The sequence below is a fragment of the Cheilinus undulatus genome, linkage group 24, assembly GCF_018320785.1.
Source record: "Cheilinus undulatus linkage group 24, ASM1832078v1, whole genome shotgun sequence".
Lineage (NCBI taxonomy): Eukaryota > Metazoa > Chordata > Actinopteri > Labriformes > Labridae > Cheilinus > Cheilinus undulatus.
Window position 1 is genome coordinate 8,987,921 of NC_054888.1, and position 25,869 is coordinate 9,013,789.

Here is a 25,869-nt window from a genome sequence, read left to right on the forward strand (position 1 = left end):
CTGTCAGTTGTCCCCCCTTGAGCTGGGTTTTTGTTCGCCTGCTTTTGTAGAGTGAAATGTGTCAACTAGATGTGAGTTGAATGAATGTATGAATGAATTTTTAATGGCGCCTCTTTCTGTTTCTTTCAAAACAAGGCCCTTGCATTGAACAGAGAAACAAACACCATCAGTCCAGCGAATGTAAAAGCAACCCTTCCAGAGGAGTGTTTCACTGATCTGCATAATGCCGCTCCTGAAACAACCTTATGAAGAGCCAGAGCCAGGATGGCGTTTTATCTTCCTCTCTTGTCAGATGCGACAGGGATGGAGGATGGGAGAGACGTGGAAACGAGACCTCATATTCGTGTGTATGTGTTAGCCTGATGTGATGCTGCGGCTCCGTCCCCACTGACACTCAACCAGCTTTCTTGGGAGCCAATTAGCCATCGCCGGGCTCGGCTTTGACAACCGCAGAGCTGCAGCAGATTCATTTACACGCAATTGCTTCCTTCTGGCCCTAATGAGGGAGAGGGGTGGAGAAACGGGAAGGAAAGAGAGGAGGAGGGAGGAGAAGCAGACATTTTTGTTTTGGACTTCAGGATACTGATTTTCTTTGAATATATTAGTGATTTTTACCTCAAAGCTGGATCTTTACGAGCCAAAAAGAAATTATTAAAATAGGATGAAGGCAAATTTGACTGTGAATACATTTGTAGAAGAATCTGTAGAGTTGTGCTTTTGTTGCACTCTGGTACAACTTTGCCTCCTTGATGATTTAGAGTAGGACAGTGTTTGTTATGTAAGCCTTCTGATGTGTTTTTGTGCTCCCACATTTATGCTAACCTCACAAGCTTAAAAGAAGCCGCTTGCAACTTGTTGTGTTAACGCCAACATGCGTGTCACTTCAGTGTCGACACAGTCCCTCCCTCTTGTGTTTACCTTCATTTAGAGAGCTGTCATCTTATGTTTGCTATCTGTTGCCACTCTTGAAACTGGGACCTCCCGACCTGTTTCTTTACATGCACAGAGCTCCACCCTGGTTGTTAAAAGATGAGATTAACCGTGACAGTCATTGTACACATTATGGTATATTATAGATGATGTACAAACAGGCGACATAGGAATACGGGTAAAGTAGCTGGGAAGCAAATGCTTTGCAGGGAAGGGAGATACACAACAGTGCCAAAAGTATTTGCTCACCTGCCTTGACTCACATATGAACTGAAGTGACATCCCATTCTCAATCCATAGTGTTTAATATGACGTGGGTCCACCCTTTGCAGCTATAACAGCTTCAACAGCTTCAAGCGCATTTGTGAGGTCACACACTGATGTTGGACGAGAAGGCCTGCCTCTCAGTCTCCGCTCTAATTCATCCCAAAGGTGTTCTATCAGGTTGAGGTCAGGACTCTGTGCAGGCCAGTCAAGTTCATCCGCACCAAACTCTCTCATCCATGTCTTTATGGACCTTGCTTTGTGCACTGGTGCACAGTCATGTTGGAACAGGAAGAGGCCATCCCCAAACTGTTCCCACAAAGTTGGGAGCATGGATTTGTCCAAAATCTCTTGGTTTGCTGAAGCATTCAGAGTTCTGACACTGACACAACCCCAAGTCATGCTCTGGATTTCTTTGCATATTACCAGGGGCATGGGAAAATAATCTGTTAAAAAATATAGTCCACAACCTAAGGGCAGAGTAAAGGGTGGGTGTGTTAAGTGGTCTAGGGTCTAGGTTACTACCCAGGCGGTTGGTAGGGTTGCCACGAGCACCTGGTTGTGATGTTGATGTCCTAAGGGCTTGAAAACTGCTGGCCATCTCTGGTCACATCATGTGATTTATACAGGTAACAATGAGACAAAATACAGAAGCCCTAAGAGGACATACAACCATGAATTTCATTTTCTTTGTTCTCCATTGAATTGAATTGAATCTTGCTGCCATATTTAAACCGCTCTAGCCTGGCTATGCGTTGCTGCTGCCTCTACAAGCTGCTTTTGCAACCCTCCTCCTCCCTTATGCTATATCTGGCTTAATCACTGCATTCATTTGCCATTGATGTCTGCTCTTCTCTGGGGTTACTGAATTATGATTACATTTTGGTTGTTTTCTCAACTAATCTTCCAGCTTAGTTGGAATAAAATGGGCAGCCTGCAAGGACTGATTTCACTTTGAAGTTAAATGCACAGGTGTGATCGATTTCAAACAAACTTGTAGGGAAAAAGAGCTGCTTTGACCACAAGAGAGTGGTGGGGGCCAAAGAAAGTAAAAGAAAAGGTTTCTTTAGAACTAAAACCTGCCTGCTCTCTGCAAACAGGTGTTGAATTTCACGCCCTCTGCCGAGCTCCAACTTCACACATGCTCATGACAACCATACAAGCTATTGCAGTGCTCTTTAACCTGGACAAAGTTCCTCTTTTAAAACTTGTAATATTTTTTCTAGCAGTTAAGCTCGGCAGTGGGGCTCTAAAGGAGGAGGTATCAACATTTTTTTCAACATTGTTTATGCCGTCAGTCGTTGAATCTGTTTTCTTGCTGCACCTCTGCAGATCCCTGATATCATAAAAAGATCCCAACTTCTCATTTGTATTCCTGCGTTGTCCATGTGTAGTTATAGGTTTACAGAAGCAAAGGAGGCTGCATCGTTTTCAGCTTTTGTCCTGGGAAGTATAAGATTGCACCTCCAGCCCTGAGAGCAGCTGAATGTAGATGAAAACAGAGGAGGAAGAGAAGGTGATGAAAAAGAAAGTAGGAAGGCGGAGAAGGGGGCATAGAAGAAAGGAGGAATCATAATTCCCCTCTCCTTGTAACAGAGAGAAAATGAGCGACTTTGAGGGGGAAACGGAGGAAGAGACACCACGCGGTGCTTTGTTTCTGCATGCAGGGCTGAGGCAAGAAGCTGGCCCCCAGTGATTCACGCTAAAAATAAACCAGGGCGGAGTGGAGAGGATTCCTCCCCTCTATCTTTCTGCATCTTTCTCTCCTTTGTCTCTCCTCCATTGCAGGTGTATGAAGAAAATACACAAGGCAGCGACAGCTACAGCTCACTGTCATGATAACCAAACTATTTGAGTCAACACAATGCATCTTATCCTGCTTGACAGGTTTGCTGCACAAACTAATAAAAACTAGAAGCGAATCGACATTAAAAAGCCCCTCTGGATTTATATGATTATCATCCATCTCTGCAGTTTAACAGTCAACGAGCACTCTCTCATTTAACTGAATTCATGACTGGCATTTTGATGTGACAGTAGTCAGCTTTTATTTGTTTTTCTGCACAGGCAGAGGTGGAAAATCTTTATTTAGCTGTCAGTTTTCTGCAGAAATTACCTTCATATCAGTTTTTAAATACATTATATCTACTGTGAGCAAACAGCATGTAAAAAAAAGAAAAGCCTCTGCAGCATTATAACAGGAAACATTTATGAAAAATAGAGAAAATGCATTATTTAAGAAGGGTTTTTGACTTTATATTGATACGAACAATGCATTACAGCACCAAGGGAGTGGCAGAAAGTGCACTATACAAGCTCAAGTCAGTTTGCCACTTACTTTTCATTGTACCACATCCCTCCTGTCTACCTGAGAAAACATTTAATCAACTAATAAAACATTTAGTGTAAACACAAGTTTATAGAAGTTTAACAGCTGTATTTTTAACGTGTTTAGAGAGGTAGTCTTCCAAGAGTAAAGATGGGCAGAGGTTCACAAATCTCCAAAAACTATATCTATAAATTGTGGAACAATTTCAGAAAAAAAAACTGTGTCCCATCTGTTTACAAGGAAGAGGCAGGGTTTAAGACCTATACTGCAGCCAACCAGCAGGGGGAGCTTTATATATTTATCCCCCTTTTCAGCCTCCAGATATCTTTGTATTAAGCTAGCATCTTGTATCAATTATTCAGTGTCTTTTCTCTGTTTTCTTTCAGCTGTTTCCTTCATGCGCCACAGTGCTTCAGCTTTTGGATTTGCTGTAAGTTGCCTGTAAAGTCTCAACTTTACTTAATATAATATACTAAGTGTAGCATGGCTGTTTGCTGTCTGGAGAACAATTTAAACTATTTCGTTTTACTCTGCAGTTTGACGCCACGCTGGACGTGTTGTCCTCCGTCATTGTAGTGTGGCGGTACTGCAATGCTGCAGCCGTTCACTCAGCTCACCGTGAATACATGTGAGTACGATCACCTTTTACCAGGTCAAATCAGACTTATTTTAAAGCAGTGATACTTAACGTGTGGCTCTGGAGCCGCATGTGGATCTTTTGTGAGGATTTGTGGCTCTTTTATGTATTAATTTTAAATATTACTTACCCTTAAAAAAAGGAAACTTTTTTTTGCCCCTTTATACCATTTTTGCCACTTTTCGCCACTTTTCACCCATTTAAGCTACCATTTGTCATTAAATACCACTTTTTTCCTATGTATGCTGCCACTTTTTGTCCATGTATACTGCCTTTTTCCATTAAATACTACCAGTCCCCCCCCCCCCATTTTTGCCTCTTCTTTTTGCCATTTTTCCCTTTTTCATAATTTTTTGCCACTGTTCACCCATTTAAGCTGCCTTTTGCCATTAAATACTACTCGTTTTCCATTTTTTACCCATTTTTGCCACTTCTTTTAGCCACTTTTATCCCATTTTTGCCCTTTTCAACACTTTTCGCCCATTCAAGCTGCCTTTTGCCATTAAATACCATTTGTTTCCTGTTTCCTAATTTTTTTTGCCACCCTTGACTGCTTTTTACCCATTTTAGTCACTTCTGACTCATTTTTTCCCCTTGTTTATGCCACTTTTGGACCATTTTTTGCAACCTGTAACTCATTTTTTTGTAACTTCTCACCCATTTTTCCCACTTTTTATCCCCATTTTCACCCATTTTTGCTGTTTTTTGACCATTTTTTCCATCTGTAATTTATTTTTGTTGCTACTTCAAACCATTTTTGCCACTTTTCACAACTTAGTTTGTGGCTCTTGCAAAGGTATTTTTTAACAGCTTGGCTCTTTAGTTGAACAGGGTTGAGTAACACTGTTTTAAAGTAACTATGTCCTTGCAAACTCTCTGACCTCTGTCATTAGCCCTATCTCCCAATAGTAAAAAAATCCTTTCAAATATTCCTGGATCCAGACGGTGATCTGGATCACTCCCAAAATCTAATCAGTTCTTCCTTATGCCATTTCTGACATTTCCTGAAAATTTAATCAAAATCCATCCACAACTGTTTGAGTTATGTTGCTAACAAACTAACAAACCCTGCCAAACACATAACCTCTTTGGTGGAGGTAATAAATACACTTGTGTGCGTGCTAGCGAATATGTGCCTTGGTCTATGTGACCCTCTGATGGTGTTTATTCCCAGACAAACAGAGAAACCAGGCAGCCCTCCAGTTCTTTCAATAATATATCAATGCGTTGTGAGGGAGCTAAACAAAGTCTTCCTCACAACAGAAACTGTAGGCCATACAGCTGTGTGAGGTTCGACACATTATTCCCACAACAGGAGCTGGAAGCCCTATTAGGGCAGCTATCTGAAGCCCAATGCATAGTAAAATAGAATAAACCTACAATCTCCGGCCTTAATGTGTTTTTCAGGCACAATATTCAAGTAGGTCGCATTTAGTCATCAGTGCTATTTAAAGACAGCTTTTTCCCAATTCAATGCTCTTTTTTTTTTTTTTATATGTTACTGTTCAGAATATAGGTAAATGGAGCCCTGCACAACACTCTTTTTATAATCCTGCTTCTGCAGTGCTTACTATCCACTGCTGCCCACACCCCCCTCCATGTTAAGTATTCAGAATAACGGATGATTTAGGACAATATCGATATGTTCACTTCAGCACCACCCTGAAGGAAACCCTTAAGAAAACAACCACATCCTTGTCACACATCTCAGACTTATTTAACTTCTGGCTATGGCTTAGTAATAGCAATGTCAGAGAAATATTTACCAACCTTATTTAAAATTCATTTATTATTTGTTTTCAAGTCATACAGAGGTAAAATTGTTTCATGATCTCTGGAAAGTTTGTGCGTCATAAAAAGTGCACTACGCTTCTATCAGCTCTTGCAGACAGTAGACTAATCTTTACTGTATTTATGCCATACTATTACCATCAATAAGGCCAATGTGGATGGAAAGGGGTGTTTTTCCCATATAATTGCATAATGGCTCGGCGTCTCTGCGCGCCGATGCATATGTGCAGTGATGGGCCAACAACACATAAAGAGAGCATTAAAGCTTCGCCTTTTGACTTATTTACAAAGTTTAAGTGCATGCACTTTTTTGTGCTGCTTTAACAAAGCATCACATGGTCCACCTGCCATGCGATGCTGGCTACGTGGAGGCAAACACATATTCAGACATGATTAGGCAGCACTAGTGACTACAGCTGACAAAGCAGCAATTAAACCATGATTTCTCAGCAAATGATTCTGTGAAACATCTCCTGTATTATCTCGTTTAATATGAGTATTGAGAATTGCTTTAAAGAGAGCCTACTTTGATCAGGGATCATGGCCGGTGTATCATCTCATCCAAAATACACTTCCTCATGGGCGTGTTTCAGCAAAGTCCAGTTGTTTTTCGGATCCGTCACTTACTCTTTTAAGCTTGAAGCAAATGACGCATTCAACTCAGGTGTGATGTCACTCACCATTCCAACATCTGCCTTCTGAGGTAAATGGAATGCAGCGGAAGTCCCCAAATGATGACTTGGCACAACATTTTTGGACTTTATAGACAATCTGTACATATTTATGATTTTTTTCATGGTTCCAGTTTCGAACCAGTACACCCAAGAAGTCTTCTGAGAGGTTTCTAGGACAATTGGAACAACGGTGTGGTGTGTAAATGGATACAGACAGACAGACAGACACGCCGCCAATTATATTAGTAGTAATATTTCTTGCACAAGCCAATTTAAGTATAATTTTATGGAAGTAAAATGAGTACTTTGTAAGATTGTCCAACAAATCAAGCACAACTACAGTAAAAATGTTCCATTTTGCTGCCTGAACTCCATCAATTAAGTCTTTTGTGTAGAAAAAAAAATTCTACTTTAAGCAATAACATATAGGAATCTGGTTTTGACCTCTTTAGCATCAACTGATAGTTTCTCAATGCATCTGCACTGTTGTAAAACACATCCTGCTGTTGCTCCATCCTGGATAACATGGATTTATTAACAAAAATGTCCAACTAGATCCAGAGTGAACATAGGTCAGGAGAGAAATGTTCCTTCCACAGTTCCAGCAAGTTATAAGTCTTGAGACCGCAAGATATAGCTTTAGGGTGATAACAGGGCTCATACCGTCCTTCTGAGGTGGGAGAAGAGTTGTGTTACCTTCTTCAGATACCAGTGGGCTCTCTGCAGCAATCCTGTCAAGATGACATTGAAGGAGGGAAAGAGAACTTTTTACTCAGTCGGCTGGTGGCTGACTACGCCAGACTTTTAGGTGAAGCTGGGCGCACGAGGCAACACAGTGGAAGACGGCTGGTCTGCTGCTCCAAATGGCAATGGAAAGACCATGGCATGGCCCTGAGGAGGGTTAGAGGGGATTTTATTACCTGTGATCACCCTGCAGTTTCTCCTCAGGTCTCCTCAATGCATGTACACTGTTGTAAACACATCAAATAAATACACATAAAGTATTTATTCTACCCATATTTGTGCTAAATCATAGCAGGAGTGTTCATGCAGACATCCTGCTGTAGTTTGTCTGTTGGCATGTGGTTTGCTTTGTCCTGTTGAGCAGTGTGTCAAACAGAGGGTCTCTTCAGCTCTGTCAGCCTCATCCCACTGGGACCGATCACAGACGAGTGCCTCACGTCTTATCTGTACCTGGCTTAGAAAGCTGCGCAAGTGTGTGCGTTTGTCGAGGTCAGGTGAGCTTTTCAGAGCCTGCTGAATAGTCTGAGTGTTGGCAGCATGCAGGCGAATGAAAGAGAGGACGGCAAGTGCTAATGTCAGATGAGTCCTAACAGCAGCAGAGCAGGTGCAAATCAAAGTCCAACAAAACAAAAGCCTCTGTTACACTTTGATTTGAATGACTGGAAATAGACTATTTCTGTTCTAACTGCCAGAGTATCTGTGAGGTTCATACAAGAAAACTCAGTCTCAACACACATGCACAACAAAAGCTGCTAATTGCTGTAGAGATGACAGATGAGATCATATCCTCTGGAGATGATACGCTCACAAAGACAGTGAAACATTAACTCGTCTGGGACATGCTGCACATAGCATTTCCTGGAAAATAATAGAAGTAGAAACATTTAAACCTCTCCTGGAAACGTGTCCCATAATCAAGCCACATCTAATGCAAATATAACTCTTTGTAAGTAAAAGTCCATATTCGTAGCTTTTTTTTTTCACTTTTTGTAAGACTGACATCTGGAAACAAAACCATACAAGATTTCTTGATCTACAGCCGCGGCCTCATGTGACAGTTACAGGATGAAAGTGAAGCTGCAGTGAGGAGTTTTGTCTGCTTATAAAACAGACTGGTATTAGTACAGGACAAAATCAGTAAAGAAATAAGACAAACAGCTCTCCTTAGGGGCGACAAACATCAACACAAACAAAAAGTTTCTTTGAGGAGCTTCAAATAAAGTGTATTTTTAACCCCAAAGATCATTAGAGATTTACCAAAGAAATATTAGTTACACCTCAGCTTTTGGTTTATGTGACGAACTATATCTTTAAGGAAAATACAGCAGAAATAAACAGACTTGTCGTAATCCTGATGTTGGGATTTGTAATTCTAGATTTTGGTTATTGTAGAAAAATTATAACAGTATTTATTATTTTAATATTAATAAATATTAATCAAGATTAATAAATTAAGGGGCACCACCCTAAAGACGGGGAACAACAAACAAAAAAAGCAGAAAAAGATATTTAAATAGTGTTATTATTCAATTAATTTTGGTATTGAAATAAACAGGAGGTGTGAGATCATACATAGACCCTCTTAACCAGAAAATTAGCAGCGACGTCACATGTTTTGTTGCTCTGATTAGCCTGTAAAGAAGTGACAGAACGTTCATTCAATCATCCTCCAAGGTTTTTTTTCAAAGGCTCAGCCCTTCCCAAATGCTGTATATCGAAGGTTTTCCAGACGGATGTGTGAAACAAATCCATCTGTCATATCAGGTTAGCATCAGTCAGCATCAATGACACATAACTGTTTTAAAATGAAACTGTAACAAGCAAACTATTTACAAAGCAGTGTGTGATAACTGTGAAGCTGTGAGAGTGTAAGAGAGAAAAGAAATAAAGGACAAGATGGCAGATGTTCTTAAAATGGCTGAATAACATATGGACGTCACTGTGATTTTAAAGATGGTGAATTTTGAAGGAAGAAAAGCTGCGTGGCAAAGAAAGAAACTCCATCTCATAGCTATGCACTCACTTCAACACACAGAAACCCGATGGTGGGCACTGATTATTCCTCAGTCACACTGGTGTTTGCTGTGTCCATTTATGCCCAGTACAGTGCCTTCAATTACAAAGAGTAAATCAACAACACATAAGCAGATGACAGAGTGTGATTAGAGCCTGATGTCCAGCTAGATCCAAGAGTGAGCATAGGTCAGGCCATGAATGTTCCTTCCACGGTTCTAGCAAGTTAAAAGTCTTGTGGCATCAAGATTCAGCTTTAGGGTGATAACAGCGCTCATGTTGTCCTTCTGAGGTGGGAGACAAGTTGTGTTACCCTCTTCAGGTACCAGTGGGCTTTCTGCAGCAGCCCTGTCCAGATGGTACGAATGGAAGGAAAGAAAACTGTGCTCAACCAGCTGGTGGCTGACTATGCCAGACTTCTACAGGCTTCCACAGTGCTTTCTAGGCCTGAGACTTTGTTGTCCAAATGGCTAATTCCCCATAATGGCATCGTCTTTTAACTAACATTATGGCGCCAGAACACTGACTGACAGCTGACAGTGATCCTGATACAGTTGTTTATTAACGTGACGTAGCTAATGTGAGCTAATTGGCACTAATCAATGCTTGTCCGTTTAGGCTCATACTTGCAGATCACCTTGAAAACTTCCTGTTTTTGTTGTTTTTTTGTAAGATTTAAGCAGCAAAACCTCTAACAGTAACGATCTAGCTTGCACTTGTCAATTTGTTGCCTGCAAACCAGAAGAAGCATCAACCAAAAACACTGAGATGAATAAAGTAACAGATAATGTGACAAAAAGAACAAACTACAGCAAGTATTAGGTTAAAAACCTGTCTGAATCATGATTGCTGACTAGCTAGTTTAATATTCTCTTTCCAGCAGGGTTAGTATTGAGGAGCCTTTAAGAGTCGTCTTATTAAAACTTCCCTTCTTAACAGCAGTCCTCATTATGTCACTTCAGCTGCTAATTGGTGAATTCAGACAAAATTCAGGAAGTCTTTCAGCCATTAATTGGCTTCACTGAGAGGAGAGATTTTCTCTGGATTACACAAATACAGGCACAACACACGAATACATGCAGAAATGTTGTGAAACACACCGGGGAAGTGGAGAATCAACTGCAGGCAACTAAAACACCCACGCACATAGACGCTCATATATTAAAGTGCTTGGGCTGACATGGACGACATAAAATTGTGTCTTTATTATCTCATACATTTTTAAGCATTTGTATACCAACCAGCAGCTGTCTAAGAAAAACTACTGACTTAAAGGAAAAGAAATGATGTTTTATTCAATTTTTTTAACGTCTGTTTCTGATGGAGAGGATGTGGCTTAGTAGTGATGTCCTTTTACTGACTGGTTGCCAAGGTAACAAGCTCGACATATGTCAAAACAAGATGAATTAGGGAGTTTTGTCCCAAGTTATAATGTGGAGCCTTGAGAAACAAAAAACCTTTGTTCAGAGGCTGTCGTGCTAGACTTGGTAGATTTTTGACATGAAGCTGATCCATCACATCTTTACATCGTTTCTTTACTTGGCATCTCTTTTTATCCACCATGCCACAGAAAACCTCAGTTAGAACAGATCAAGGTCTCCCATGTTTTCTGCTGCAGACATCCTAGAGTGATGCTGGGGGTTGCCTTGGTTACCTCATCTGGGCAAAACCCATGACTCCAAATGTGGTTTGAGAGCTGCCTTCACAATTGAGCACGGACTGGTAGCCATGCATGACCGGGGCATATGCTCCTGTTGGTTTTTCACATCCCTCTAGACTAGTTAATTGGGCAAAGGTGGTTTAAGGACATCTGCTGCTTTCAAATAAGCTTCATTTTGTTCATCACTTATATTTTTTTGGTAGGGACTATTCAAGGATAACAGGCATACACGGTATAAGCAGATGTGTTAGAGACAACTAAACTAAGAGCTGAAAGATCTGTGAGGCTATATTTGTAAGAAGAGTGATGCTTTGAGGTAAATGCTGATGCAAGCAATCAATCAGCTATCCATTCATCCATTTCTGTTGGAGGCTAAAGAGGGCTCAAGACAATCTCAGCTGTCACTGTAGATGAAGGCTGATATTTACAGTATATATAGGCTGATATTTACCACTAATGTAGACTTGTATTTACAAAAGATTTAGGCTGACATTTACAGCAGATGGAAGCTGATATTTAAAGTATATGTGGGCTGACATTTACGGCAAATGTAGACTTGTATTTACAATAGATTTAGGCTTACATTTACAGTGGATGAAAGCTGATATTTACAACAGATGTAGGTTAATATTTACATCAGATGTAGGCTGACATTTACAGCAGATGTAGGCTGACATTTACAGCAGATGTAGGCTGACATTTACAGCAGATGTAGGCTGATATTAACAGCAGTTGTAGGCTGATATTTACAGCAGATGTAGGCTGATATTTACAGCAGATGTAGGCTGATATTTACAGCAGATGTAGGCTGATATTTACAGCAGATGTAGGCTGATATTTACAGCAGATGTAGGCTGATATTTACAGCAGATGTAGGCTGATATTTACCCCAGATGTAGGCTGATATTTACAGTAGATTTAGGATAATATTTACAGCAGATGTAGGCTGATATTTACAGCAGATTTAGGATAATATTTACAGCAGATGTAGGTTAATATTTACATCAGATGTAGGCTGACATTTACAGCAGATGTTGGCCAATATTTACATTAGATGTAGGCCGATATTTGCAGCAGAATTAGGCTGATATTTACAGCAGATGTAGGCTGATATTTACAGCAGATGTAGGCTGATATTTACAGCAGATGTAGGCTGATATTTACAGCAGATGTAGGCTGATATTTACAGCAGATGAAGGCTGATATTAACAGCAGATAGTTGGCCAATGTTTACAGTAGATGTAGGCTGTTATTTACACCAGAAGTATGCTGATATTTACAGCAGAATTAGGCTGATATTTACATCAGATGTAGACTTGTATTTACAGCAGATGTAGACTTGTATTTACAGCAGATGTAGGCTGATATTTACCGCAAATGTAGACTTGTATTTACAGCAGATGTAGGCTGATATTTATTTATTTATTTATTTTTCAGTTTATTTCAGTCACTTAAACATGAAGACTCAGTTGCACAACATAAAGTGAAAATTTACAAGTGAACAAACGTTGGGTTAATGCTACTTCTGCATTAACACCAAACAATCAACAACAAAAAAAATAAACCAACAACAAAAAAAATAAACCAAAAAGGTATAGGCTGAAGCCTTCACTTATTTCACTTACCCTTTTCAAATTCATCTTTTACTCAGCTTCCTTTAGATTTATATAACACAATAAGATAAACATAACTAAATACTTATTCATCATACATAGACCCTTTGTCTATCAAAGCACATTATGTGTTCACACCACAGTTCTGTACTTCACAATCATCTTTTGTTTAAATAATTTTTTAAACCTACCATGTGTTTGACATTCTTTCATTTCTGTGTCTAATCCATTCCACAGACTAACTCCATACACTGAAACACATCTTAGTTTAACATTAGTTCTGCTCTTTGTTTTTGTGAACATACAACTCCCTCTCAGTTCATACTCACACTCTCTACTCTGAAACAACCTCTGGATACAATCTGGTAACATCTTATTGTATGCCTTGTACATCAGTGAGGCTATTCTCAAATCAATAGTTTCACAAAATTTTAGAACCTGTAGATTTATAAATAATTTGTGTGTTGGTTCTCGATAATCTGCCCGGTTTATAAGCCTGATCGCTTTCTTTTGAAGCAAAAAAATTGGATTTGTGATTGTTTTATATGTTCTTCCCCAAACTTCCACACAGTAAGTAATGTATGGAAGTATGAAAGAACAATACAACATATGCAATCAATTTAAATTAAGAACATCTTTGGTTTTATACAGTATAGCGACTGACTTTGATATTTTAGTTTTAATGCAATTAACATGAAGTTTCCAACACAGTTTGTGATCTATGATAACTCCTAAGAATTTACTCTCATAGACCTGTTCTATTTCAATATCATCTATCATAACTTTTACATTAGCATTGTTTTTACGACTTCCAAATATCATGTAATTAGTTTTATTAACATTTAAAGATAGTTTATTTACACTGAACCATCATTTCAAAGCATCCAATTCCTTTACCACCGTATCCAGAAGATGATTCAGGTTTTTACTGGAGCAAAGCAAGTTTGTTTCATCAGCAAACAAAATTAACTTAAACAATTTTGACACATTGCAAATATCGTTAATATACAATATAAACAATTTAGGACCCAGCACTGATCCTTGTGCGACCCCACACGTGACCTGTAGCATGTCAGACTTGTTATTGTTTATTTGCACGTACTGATGTCTGTTTTCCAGGTAGCTGCTGAGCCATTTATGTGCTGTTCCTCTGATTCTGTATCTTTGTAGTTTAGACAGTAATAATGTATGGTCTATGGTGTCAAATACTTTTTTTTAAGCCTATAAAAATACCGACTGTATATTCTTTATTGTCTATTGCTGTGGATATTTGTTCTGTGAGATCTATGACTGCCATTGATGTGGAGCGGTTTGATCTGAAGCCGTATTGATGCTCGTTCAGTAAGTGATGTTTCTCTATGAAGTGATTGAGTCTATTGACAAATAGCTTTTCCAAAATTTTTGTGAACTGTGGAAGTAAAGAGATGGGTCTATAGTTTGGGAAGGAATGAATGTCTCCATTTTTGTAAATGAGTATGACCTTAGCTATTTTCATTTGACTGGGAAATATGCCTGTCAATAGTGACTGGTTGAAGATATGGGTTAGTGGTTTGGCTATGCTATTTATCTTTATGATATTCTCATTTACATCATCTTTTAACAGTGGATCAACAATTTCTTTCGCTAGGTTATAGCCAACATTAACATAGTATTCATTGAATTTATCAGCAGTCTCTGTAGTTTCAGTTTTTATTGACTAGTTGTTTATATTAAAGTGATCTGGATAGCCAGATTTTGCTGTGCTGTTTTTAATTATGCTGTTGAGAACCTTCCAAGTCCCCCGTGTGTCATTTCTATGCTGTTCTAATTGTTTGTTAAAGTAATCCTTTTTATTTTGTCTCATTATACTAGTTAGTTTATTTTTGTATTTTTTATATTTACTCTCTGCCTCCTTAGTTCTAGATTTAAGAAATTGTTTATAAAGTAAGTTTTTCTTTTTACAGGCCTTTTCTAATCCTTTACTTATCCAAGGCTTGTCTTTATACTTATTCATCCTTAAAACTCTTAAGGGACAGTGTTTATCAAACAGCGTGTTAAAGGTTGATAGAAATTCACCGTAAGCTTTATCAGGGTCATTGTTTAAATAAACCTCAGTCCAGCTTTGCTGCCATAAGTCTTGTCTGAGAGCCTCTATGGCTTCAGGTGTTTTATGTCTAGTCAGGTTATAAATATTAGTTTTTGTCAGTGTGTCAGTCTCAAGAACATTTGGTAAGGTTACAAAAACAGGCAGATGGTCACTGATGTCATTGATAAGCGGTCCGCTTACAATTCGGGTTCCTATGTAATTGGAAAAAATATTGTCTATTAGTGTTGCACTGTTACATGTTATTCTGGTTGGTCTTACAATTGTCGGAAAAAGGCAAATACTATACATTGTATCTAAAAAATGTCCATTCATTTTATGTTCCTTTAACAAATCTACATTAAAATCACCCCACACAAAGATCATCTTTTTATTATTTCTCTTGTCAAACAGTTCAACCATCTTGTTATTGAAGGTGTCAAGACAAGATCCAGGTGTTCTATAGATACAAGAAATTATTATATTTTTAGTTTTCTCTACATCTATTTCTATAGTTACACATTCCATAATGTTTTCTATTGTTGTTGACATTTTCTCCACAATTTTGCAATTTATTTCATTATTCACAAATAGGGCAACACCACCTCCTTTCTTGTTTTCTCTGTTAGTAGTAAAAAGTCTGTAGCCTTCAAGTTCAACATTTAATTCTTTCTCTGTACTGAGCCATGTCTCTGAGACAGCAGTTACACTAGACCTGTTGAATTGTTCTAGATAATCCTTGATTTTGTTAAAGTTGCTGTAGAGACTTCTGCTGTTGAAGTGTATGATTGACAGAGTATTGTCCATTATTATGTTACTTTTAAATTGATCATCGGTGTAATACTCACAGTTGCAGTTGAAGTTTTTATAGAAGTTATTCTCAGGATCAATGTTATTCTCCATTTCATAAATATTGTGTTCTGAAAAATCAGACTGCAGATTCAGGATATGTGAATCATTATTCACACAGTCCGGTGATCCAGCTTCTCTGACGTCAGCGCTGTCCACGTCTTTAATTGGGAAGGAATAATCCTCATCCTCTCTCACAGTAGCAGCCATATAGCAGACACATGAAGCACTCCCACACAAACTTCCGCATTGGAGCAATCTTGTTCGAATGTACACAGTTTAACACACAGCTCAAGAGTCCCTGATGCCACTTTTTCAGAAAATTGTACGTGCGTGTGTGTGTGTCACTGTCTGTATGAATCCAGGTCTCCCATTTCTCTCACCACGTTCACCTTTGCGCTTTCCGGAGGTCCATTTAACCGAATCATGACTTTGTAGTTCCTCGTCCAGGTGGCTTGTATTTTGTTCTGCTTCTTGAGGATGCGAGCCTGTCTTGCAATGTCAGAATTCTTTTTAGTTAAGTGTTCATTCAGGTAGACTCTCGTGCCGGACAGCTTCCTCGCTTGTCTTAACAGTTCAATTTTACTTTTTCTGTTTGCAAAGCGGACAATGATGTTCGGCTTTGCTTTAGAGTCCTTCTGATAAAGCATGTGACACGCGGAGATGTTTTTGCTGTCAATGGACATGTTTTGGTTTTCGAAGAACTGAATGAGTTGTTTCTCTAAAGTTTGTAACTCACGGGCAGGGGCATTCTCTCCTTTGTCTGTATCTGACAGCGCTCGTGCGTAAGTTTGGTGCTTTGTCTCCAGTCCAGTAATAATCACATCATCCATGCATGTATATTGTTCCAAATTGTCAATCCTTTTTTCCAGATCTTCAATCTTTTTATCCTTTTCTTTGAGGAGATTTTTAAGTTGTTTCACCTCATTCATCAGCTCCACAAGTTTTGTTTGGCGAGTTTGCTTTTCTCCTCTGTCATAAAGTTCAGGGATTTTTTTATTTCCTCCATTTCTTCCTCCGTCTTGGTCACAACTTGTCTCGTCTTTGGTGGCATTCCTTCTTATTTTATCTTAGTTTTTTAATTGTTTTCTGGCTTCTCTGCCGAGCAGCTCAGACCGCAGCATGCAGGCCACAGATGTAGACTTGTATTTACAACAGATGTAAGCTGATATTTACAGTATATGTGGGCTGACATTTACGGCAAATGTAGACTTGTATTTACAATAGATTTATGCTTACATTTACAGCAGATGTAGGCCGATATTTACAGCAGAAATAAGCTGATATTTACAGCAGACGTAGGCTGATGTTTACAGCAGATGTTGGCCAATATTTACAATAGATGTTGGCTGATATTTACAGCAGATGTTGGCCAATATTTACACCAGAAGTATGCTGATATTTACAGCAGAATTAAGCTGATATTTACAGCAGAATTAGGCTGGTATTTACAGCAGAATTAAGCTGATATTTACAGCAGATGTAGGCTAATATTTACAGCAGAATTAGGCTGATATTAACAGCAGATATAGGCGGATATTTACAGCAGATGTAGGCTAATATTTACAGCAGAATAAGGCTGATATTTACAGCAGATGTAGGCTAATATTTACAGCAGAATTAAGCTGATATTAACAGCAGATATAGGCTGATATTTACAGCAGAATTAGGCTGATATTTACAGCAGATGTAGGCGGATATTTACAGCAGATGTAGGCTAATATTTACAGCAGAATTAGGCTGATATTTACAGCAGATGTAGGCTGATATTTACAGCAGATGTAGGCTAATATTTACAGCAGAATTAGGCTGATATTTACAGCAGATGTAGGCTGATATTTACAGCAGAATTAGGCTGATATTAACAGCAGATATAGGCGGATATTTACAGCAGATGTAGGCTAATATTTACAGCAGAATTAGGCTGATATTAACAGCAGATATAGGCTGATATTTACAGCAGATGTAGGCTAATATTTACAGCAGAATTAGGCTGATATTTACAGCAGATGTAGGCTGATATTTACAGCAGAATTAGGCTGATATTTACAGCAGATGTAGGCTAATATTTACAGCAGAATTAGGCCACTATTTACATCAGATGTAGGCTGATATTTACAGCAGAATTAGGCTGATATTTACAGCAAATGTAAGATAATATTTTCAGCAGATGTAGGCTGATATTTACAGCCAATCTGTTGGTTCTTAATATAAGGGAGGAAAGACAGAAGGGTTGTATTTTAGTCCATATTTGTCCATTTTTGTGGCAGCCATAGCTAGGTACTAGAAGAGAAACCATTTTTACTATGGAAAGATTTCTCCTCATTTAAGAGGTTTTTATCACATTTTCAATTATCTTTGAAATATTATAGAAATATTACATTTATTGCAACATAGTTGTAAGGAATCATTAAAATTCCAGCCTAGTAAGGTCAGATAAGTAGTAGAATTGCATTTAAAATTGACTGTGAACAGGGTTGTGGAAACAGATGAGATTCTGGCCACTCCTCTGCTCAAGTTGCACCTAACTGTGGGAATAACAACTCTAACCTTCTTAAGACAACATGACACTTGTACTTGACTTGTTTGTTTTGTTGCTATTGTATTTACTTAATTAGGAGCTGCAGCTTGAGTTGTACATTCCCTGCTGTATTCACAGCCCACTGCTAAGCTGGGCGTTCAAAACACAACTGCTGAGATAACAAGATCTGTGAAGCAGAAGTGTTGGGGACAGGTTCTAAAAAACATTTTTTTGTTTACGTACTTGTCTCAAAAGTTTGCCTTGTTTCTTTTCGTCTGCAGAGCCTGTGTTATTCTTGGGGTGGTTTTTATCCTGAGCTCCATGTGCATCATTGGAAAGGCCATCCATGACCTTGCCACCAAGCTGCTGCCTGAAGTGGTAAGTTTTCATCATAACACCAACATTTAAACATTATTTACTAATCAAAAGACGAGGATACATAAAGGTGGAGTTAGTACTGCATTTGTCTCATAGATTCAGACACGCCAGTGCTCCTGTAAATGGATCTGACCACTCAGCAGGGGTTGATTTGATTCAGCCTTGGACTGGACTGATTTGGATTAGAGCAACCACCATATGGGGCAGATTAAGTTAGCACTTAGAGTAAAAACCTAAAACACATTAGCATTCTGTGGCACGTTATGACAGATGTTTGAGCATCAGGGTCAAAGCAGCTTCTGTCCTCACAGAAGTGGTTCAGGGTGCAGAATTTAAGCCAAAAAAACGAGGTTTGGTCTGATTTTTCTGGTGGATTTTGTGCTGATTTTTTTTTTAAGCTTTGCAGAGAACAAATAAACACTTTGTCCAGCCAGGGACTTATCTGCTCCTCTGTAATAACACCAGACTGCCAGAGACTAGGATGTCACTAAAAAGCCAAAAAAGCCCTGTTTACCATGTGCTTGGGCTTTATTTCAGTACAAACACGTCCCTATCATAGCATTTAGACAGCAGCAGGTCTATTCAGACAGCATGTATCAAGCTTTTAATGTCTGGTGATGTTGGTCACTGCAAGGTTAGTGGGTCAGGCCTGACTGAGGCCATTAGGGGGAGCTCACTTCTCTGGGTGTTTGCACTGAAATTTTGGAAGAATTTAGCCTTAACATTTTGTCCGCTTGACGCTTGCATGCTAGAAGGCATCTTATCGTATTTTTTTCCATTGGAAGGGCCCTCGAGGGCCACATTCTGCCCATTAGGGCCACCCTCAAAGGCAAGTTGCCTCATTTTGTCAACTGGAAGAGCGCTGAAGAGTAGTGGTTCTCAACCTTGGGGTCAGGAGGGGGTCTCCCGATTCCCTGAAAAAATCTAAGAATATTCTTTGAATTCCATTGTTGCCACTTTCCCCCAATTTTTCCAAATTTTAACCCATTTTCATCGTTTTTTCAACTATTTTTTACACATTTTTGCCATTTTAAACCTTTCCACCACTTTTTTCTGCCTGTTTTTGCCACTTCTAAACTAATTCTTGCCACATAAGCCTAATTTTGCCTCTGTTGACCCGTACTTGGCATTATTAACCCCATTTAAACACTTTTTATGCCCAGTTTTTCCCATTTTGACCACATTTCACTATCTGATATGCCCATTTTTGCCAGTTTGACCAATTTCTGCCAATATCTCCCTATTTTTTCTTTCTCAGTTAGCACTATTTTGACAGTTTATATCAATTTTCTTCCCATTTAACTAGATTTCCACCCATTTTTGCCAATTTAAAGCCTTTACAGCCACTTTTTGATCCCTTTTACCACTATTTATGCCAATTTTTGCCTTTTCTGACTAATTTTTACCTTTTGTAACCCATTTCTACTACTTCTAAGATCCAATTTCACCATCTTTTCCACCATTTTTTGCCATTATTAACCCATTTTTTCAACGTTAAACCCATTTTAATTCTTTTTTTTTTTTTTTGACGAAATAGATTTACATTTTTAAGAAGGCAATATACAACACAAATGATAAAAAAATTGTGTGTTTATTTTTTCAGGTTAGATATAAAATATGGATATCACAGCTTAACTGTACAATAGACCGTGCTTTTGTTTACCCCTGGTTTGTCTGGGCCCCAGAGAGCTCTCTCCTTTATTCACCCTTATGGACGGCCTTGTCTCCTCATGACTAGTCTTGAATGTGCATGGCTGTGTTCAGGCACCTTCAGGTATAGTGGGGGTCCCCGGTCTCTGGCACCTTTATTTGTGGGGTCGCAGGCTGAAAAGGTCGAGAACCCCCGCTCTAGAGGGCACTTTGCACTTTTTTACCACTGAAAGGGCACCCTCAAACAATATAAATATATTTTTTTGCCTGAATGTGACAACTAGATTCAAAAATTTTCTCGACACTGACGACAAAATAACCACCTGCTCCATCAGGACTGTGTGGGTCGGTCTGATTGACAGTTACTGAGTAGAGCTTTATTTTCCCTGGTATGTGGGAAGACTTCACGTTTTCAAACTTATCTCCTCCACTTTCATCTTCAGGGGTAAGATGATATATATAATGGAGATGTTAACTAAAATTTAACATCTGTTTTTTTATTATGTGTGAGGAAAAGTGTAACAGTGTTATTGCCGCTGCTGGTGGAAGAATGTCACAAATCTCAGGTGTGAAGACGCTACACTTTCACACATCCTGAAATAGCTTCATCACCCCGCTGCCAGAGAACCGCCGTCTGAGTCGAGACGCTGCCAGAGATCTAAACATGACCTGATGATGATGGGATCAAATGTTAGAAACATATGCTTCTGCTTGCTGAATTTCTCTACCTGATGACTGTTTTAAGCCTTTGCTAGTTACTTTTCCCTGGTCTATGAAGTACAACCAATTTCAAAAAAGTTGGAGCGCTCTGTAGGATGTAAAGAAAAGCAGAATGTAGTGATTGCAAACCTCATGTTTTATTCGCAGTAGAATATTAACAACATATCAGATGTTAAAACTGAAACCTTTCACCATTTCATGAAAAATATTAAGTTAGCTGATTTTGAATTTTATGGCAGCAGCACATCTCTAAAAAGTAGGGACAGGGTTGTGTTTACCACCGTGTATCATTTCCTTTTTTCTTTCAATGACAGTCTTTAAACATCTGGGAAGTGAGGAGTTTTGGTGAGGAATGTTGTGCCATTCTTGTCCGATGTAGGATTCTACCTGCTCAATAGTCCTGGATCTTCCTCTGGATTTTTCGTTTTATGATGTGCCAAATGTTTTTTATTGGTTTAAGGTCTGGACTGCAGGCAGGCCAGTTCAGCACATGGATCGAATCATTGAAATTCAGATCAAATCACAATATGCTCTTCTGCAATTTTCTTTTTTTTTTTCTTTTAAGTATTTTTGTACTTTTTAGTGCCTTTATTCGACAGAGGAGGACAGTGGATAGATCCAGAGTGGGGAGAGACATGTGGAAAAGGACCACAGGTCAGATTTGAACCCCAGGCCGCCCGCATACATGGGTAGCGCCTTAGACCGCTAGGCCATCTGTGCGCCCCATTTCTGCAATTTTCAAATTGCAGATGGCGCAGTATGTCTTTGACTTTACATTGTTTTAAAATAGCAGTTTAATATATTTTTTGAAGCTGAGATGTTATGCTCTAGGATGGTGGTTCTCAACTGGTCTAGATTCAGGACCCACCACCTCCTTGCCAACGTGTCACGACCCAGATTTCTTAGATTATTCCATCATTACTAAATATCTCGCATTAATGATATTGCAGTTTGGACCCTTAATAGAAGAAAACACGAATGAACAAAGCAAAAATAGTTGAAAGTGTAACATTATAGAGGGGCATGCAGGCATAATTTTACTTGATTGTCCTCAGACAGCTTGGAAATTTGGTAATTTCTTAAGGAATTTCCTCATTATCTTTAGTAAACCAGTTTTATCATGCAGGAGAGAATATAAATAAGTTGAGACATTAAGAAAATCAACCTAAATTTACTCATTATCACTGGAAAACCTAAATGAATTGTGTGGGTGTACTGTTTGTCCACTCACGTTAAAGACTTGTGGCCAGGCACCCATTCGCGACCCACTAGAAAGAGGTTAGGGTCTCGACCCACCAGTTGAGAACCACTGCTCTAGACATCATGCAAACCTTCATTTTTCTTGATTAATTTGCAAAAAAATGCTACTTTTTTTGTTTTGTATGTTTTTGGCTTATTAAATGAGAGAGACATAAAATGATCATTCCCCCACCCAACCCACCAATACTGTCTTTACTATAAACCTAAAACTAGGAACTTAAAAAAAAAACATATTAAATTGCAATCACATTATCAGGAAAAAAAATCACAATTAGATTATCTGTCTTAAATCGTTAAGCCCTAACGCAGATTGTAGTTTAGTTTTGTCTTGCTGAAACATGCAAGGCCTTCCCTGATAGACCTTGGCTGGATGGGAGCATATGTTGCTCTAAAACCTCTTTATATACTTGTACAGCATTGATAAAGCCTTTCTAGACGTGTAACTGCCCACGCCATTAGCAATAATGAACCTCGTACCATCAGAGATTCAGACGTTTGAACTGAGCATTGATAAGAAGCTGGATGGTCCCAGCCCTCTTCAAACCACAGAATCTGACCACAGAACAGTTTTCCATTTGGCTTCAGCCCATTTTTAAAGAGCTTTGGCCCAGAGAAGATGGTGGCTTTTCTGGATCGTGTTCACATATGGCTTCTTCTTTGGACGGCGAAGCGAACTGTGTTGACAGAATGATTTCTGGAAGTTTCCCTGAGCCCATGCGAAGATTCAAAGTACATAATCATGCTTCTTTTTAGTGCAGTGCTACTTGAGGGCCCAAAGATCATCAGACTCCAATACTGACCTTCAGCCTTGTCCTGAGCACAGAGATTTCTCCAGATTCTTAGACACAGTTTTTAGAATTTTTTGTTTTTTTCAGATATGTGAACCTCTATCCATCTTTGCTTCTGAAAAACCTCTCTAAAGTGCTCCTTTTATTCCTAGTCATGTTACTGAGTTGCATAATGCACCTCAGCTGGCCTTTCTTATTTTCCTGTCCCTGCTTTTTTGAGATGTCTCTGTTTCAGCATCTGATCTGTTGATGGAAAGTGTAGACATTTCTGATAACAGACAGAGTAATGAAGTTGAGGGTTCTGTAAACTGTACTGTTAAGTTAGCAGCTTTGTTTTGTTTTAACAAGCTTTATATAATATTGTTAAACAAGGATAGAAAACCAACACAGGTGTAAGAATTTAAATCCTATTTTTCATTTATCTAGATTAGCTGCTGAAGAAAAATATACTATGATAAGGCATGAGGGGTTTCAAACAACCCTCACATTATTTGAAAGGTTGAGGCTCAAAACTTAATAAGTTTTCAAATCCTTTATTGATTCATTGAACCATCTGAGTTCCCCCTCAGTCATCTTTGGCTGCAGTGAGGGAGAGAGAAGTGTAAACAAAGCTAGATGAAAAACAGACTCTTAGTCGACCTGCACTTTTTCTGTTCACACACTTTACCAGAGCATCACAGTTGAACATACACTGTATTGCCAAAAGTATTCGTTCACCTGCTTTGACTTGCATATGAACTTCAGTAACATCTCTTTCTTAATCCATAGGGTTTAATATGATATCAGTCCATCCTTTGCAGCTACAACAGCTTCAACTCTTCTAGGAAGGCTTTCCACAAGGTTTAGAAGTGTGTTTATGGGAATTTTTGAACATTCTTCCATAAGTGCAGTTATGAGGTCACACACAGATGTTGGATGAGAAGGCCTGGCTCTCAGTCTCTGCTCTAATTCATCCCAAAGGTGTTCTATCAGGTTGAGGTCAGGACTCTGTGCAGGCCAGTCATCCACACCAAATTCTCTCATCCATGTCTTTATGGACCTTGCTTTGTGCACTGGTGCACAGTCATGTTGGAACAGGAAGGGGCCATCCCCAAACTGCTCCCACAAAGTTGGGAGCATGGAATTGTCCAAAATCTCTTGGTATGCTGAAGCATTCAGAGTTCCTTTCACTGGAACTAAGGGGCCAAGCCCAGCTCCTGAAAAACAACCCCACACCATAATCCCCCCTCCACCAAACTTTACACTTGGCACAATGCAGTCAGACAAGTACCGTTCTCCTGGCAACCACCAAACCCAGACTCATTCATCAGATTGCCAGATGGAGAAGTGTGAGTCCAGTGGTGGCGTGCTTTACACCACTGCATCTAACGTTTTGCATTGCACTTGGTGATGTATGGCTTGGATGCAGCTGCTCGGCCATGGAAACCCTTTCCATGAAGCTCTCTACCACTGTTCTTGAGCTAATCTGAAAGCCACATGAAGTTTGGAGGTCTGTAGTGATTGACTCTGCAGAAAGTTGGCGACCTCTGCGCACTATGCGCCTCAGCATCCGCTGACCCCGCTCTGTCATTTTACGTGGCCTACCACTTTGTGGCTGAGTTGCTGTCATTCCCAATCACTTCCACTTTGTTATAATACCACTGACAGTTTGGAATATTTAGGAGTGAGGAAATTTCACCACTGGACTTGTTGCACAGGTGGCATCCTATCACAGTACCATGCTGGAATTCACTGAGCTCCTGAGAGCGAGCCATTCTTTCACAAATGCTTGTAGAAACAGTCTGCATGCCTAGGTGCTTGATTTTATACACCTGTGGCCATGGAAGTGATTGGAACACCTGATTTCAATTATTTGGATGGGTGAGTGAATACTTTTGGCAATATAGTGTATATATAGTTTGTTTCTCTTGCAGCCTCTTTTGCTATGCCAGTGTCACACAGGTTTTTTTAATCACCCACTTCTTTCCTTCCTTGCTATGAAATGTTAATAAGGGAGATAGCTGCTTAGGTATGCAGTGGTGAGAGGGAGGCAGAGGATGGAGATGGAAATAAGGGAGAGGAAGAGGAAGCATGGAGGGGAGGATGTTTGGGTTTTGCATCTAACTGCTCCTACATAATATCTAGTCCTCAGAGCCCAATTATTGTCAGTTAGCATCAAAATCATAGCTGTAGTCATGCAGCCCCAGCTCCTAAAAAGTTTGGACTATAATGTCAGTAAAAACAGAATGTGAGGATTTTTAATGCAGTGAAACCTCATATTTAACTGAAAATAGCTCAAAGACGTCAGGGTCATGTTTACCACTCTGTCACATCCCATCTCAAAATCAGGCAGTGTTTCTTTCTTGTTTTTCTCTTCGTTATGCTGCAAACATTTCCGTTGAGTCACAACGTCAGGAAGGGCCAGTTTGTCATCCAGATTCTTCTACTGTGGAGCCTTGCTGTCGTGATGCATGCAGAATGTGTTTTGGCATTGTCTCGCTGAAATAAGAATGCTTTCTCTAAACCAGACTTTGTCTACTTGGCAGTAAACATTGCTCCAAACTCAGCATACATTACTAATTTAAACAGATCCTTTACAAATGTGAATAAATGTGCATTTATATCAGGAGGAATCTGGCTGAAGATCTCTATGGCGGGGCATCAGACCTCTACAATGGGGCAACCTCAATCGTGGGGCAGCAAGGGACGTACTAACCCTTGTTTGGTTTTTCCTCAGCTCAAGTGTGGCTGTTCACACTAAGATATTTAATTCAGCTGATACTGATTTGCTTTTTCAAGCTCATGGCAAGAATGTTTTTAAAATATCACACTTCCCGTTTCATTTATTCAGTGTTGTATAAAATCATTTTCTTAGTTAAAATCTTTTCTCCACCCTTTTGTCATTCAGAACGATTATTTCTTGTCCTAAAACGCAGAAGATCAGTTTGCAGCGTTTTCCTATTCTGCTCAAGGATCCTGCTTGTCCAATGTAAATGTCAAGCACTGT

The 25,869-nt window shown here is 39.3% G+C and overlaps 1 protein-coding gene across 1 annotated transcript in view; it reads left to right on the forward strand.

The window, feature by feature from the left end:
• The first annotated feature begins 223 nt into the window (after positions 1–223).
• Positions 224–25,869, forward strand: part of LOC121506531 (transmembrane protein 163-like) — a 42,877-nt gene continuing 17,231 nt past the window's right edge. Inside the window, exons 1-4 of the mRNA XM_041782382.1 lie at positions 224–347; positions 3,886–3,953; positions 4,060–4,151; positions 18,369–18,465. Coding sequence (XP_041638316.1) covers positions 224–347; positions 3,886–3,953; positions 4,060–4,151; positions 18,369–18,465 — 381 coding nt within the window. The remainder of the gene's footprint in view (positions 348–3,885; positions 3,954–4,059; positions 4,152–18,368; positions 18,466–25,869) is intronic.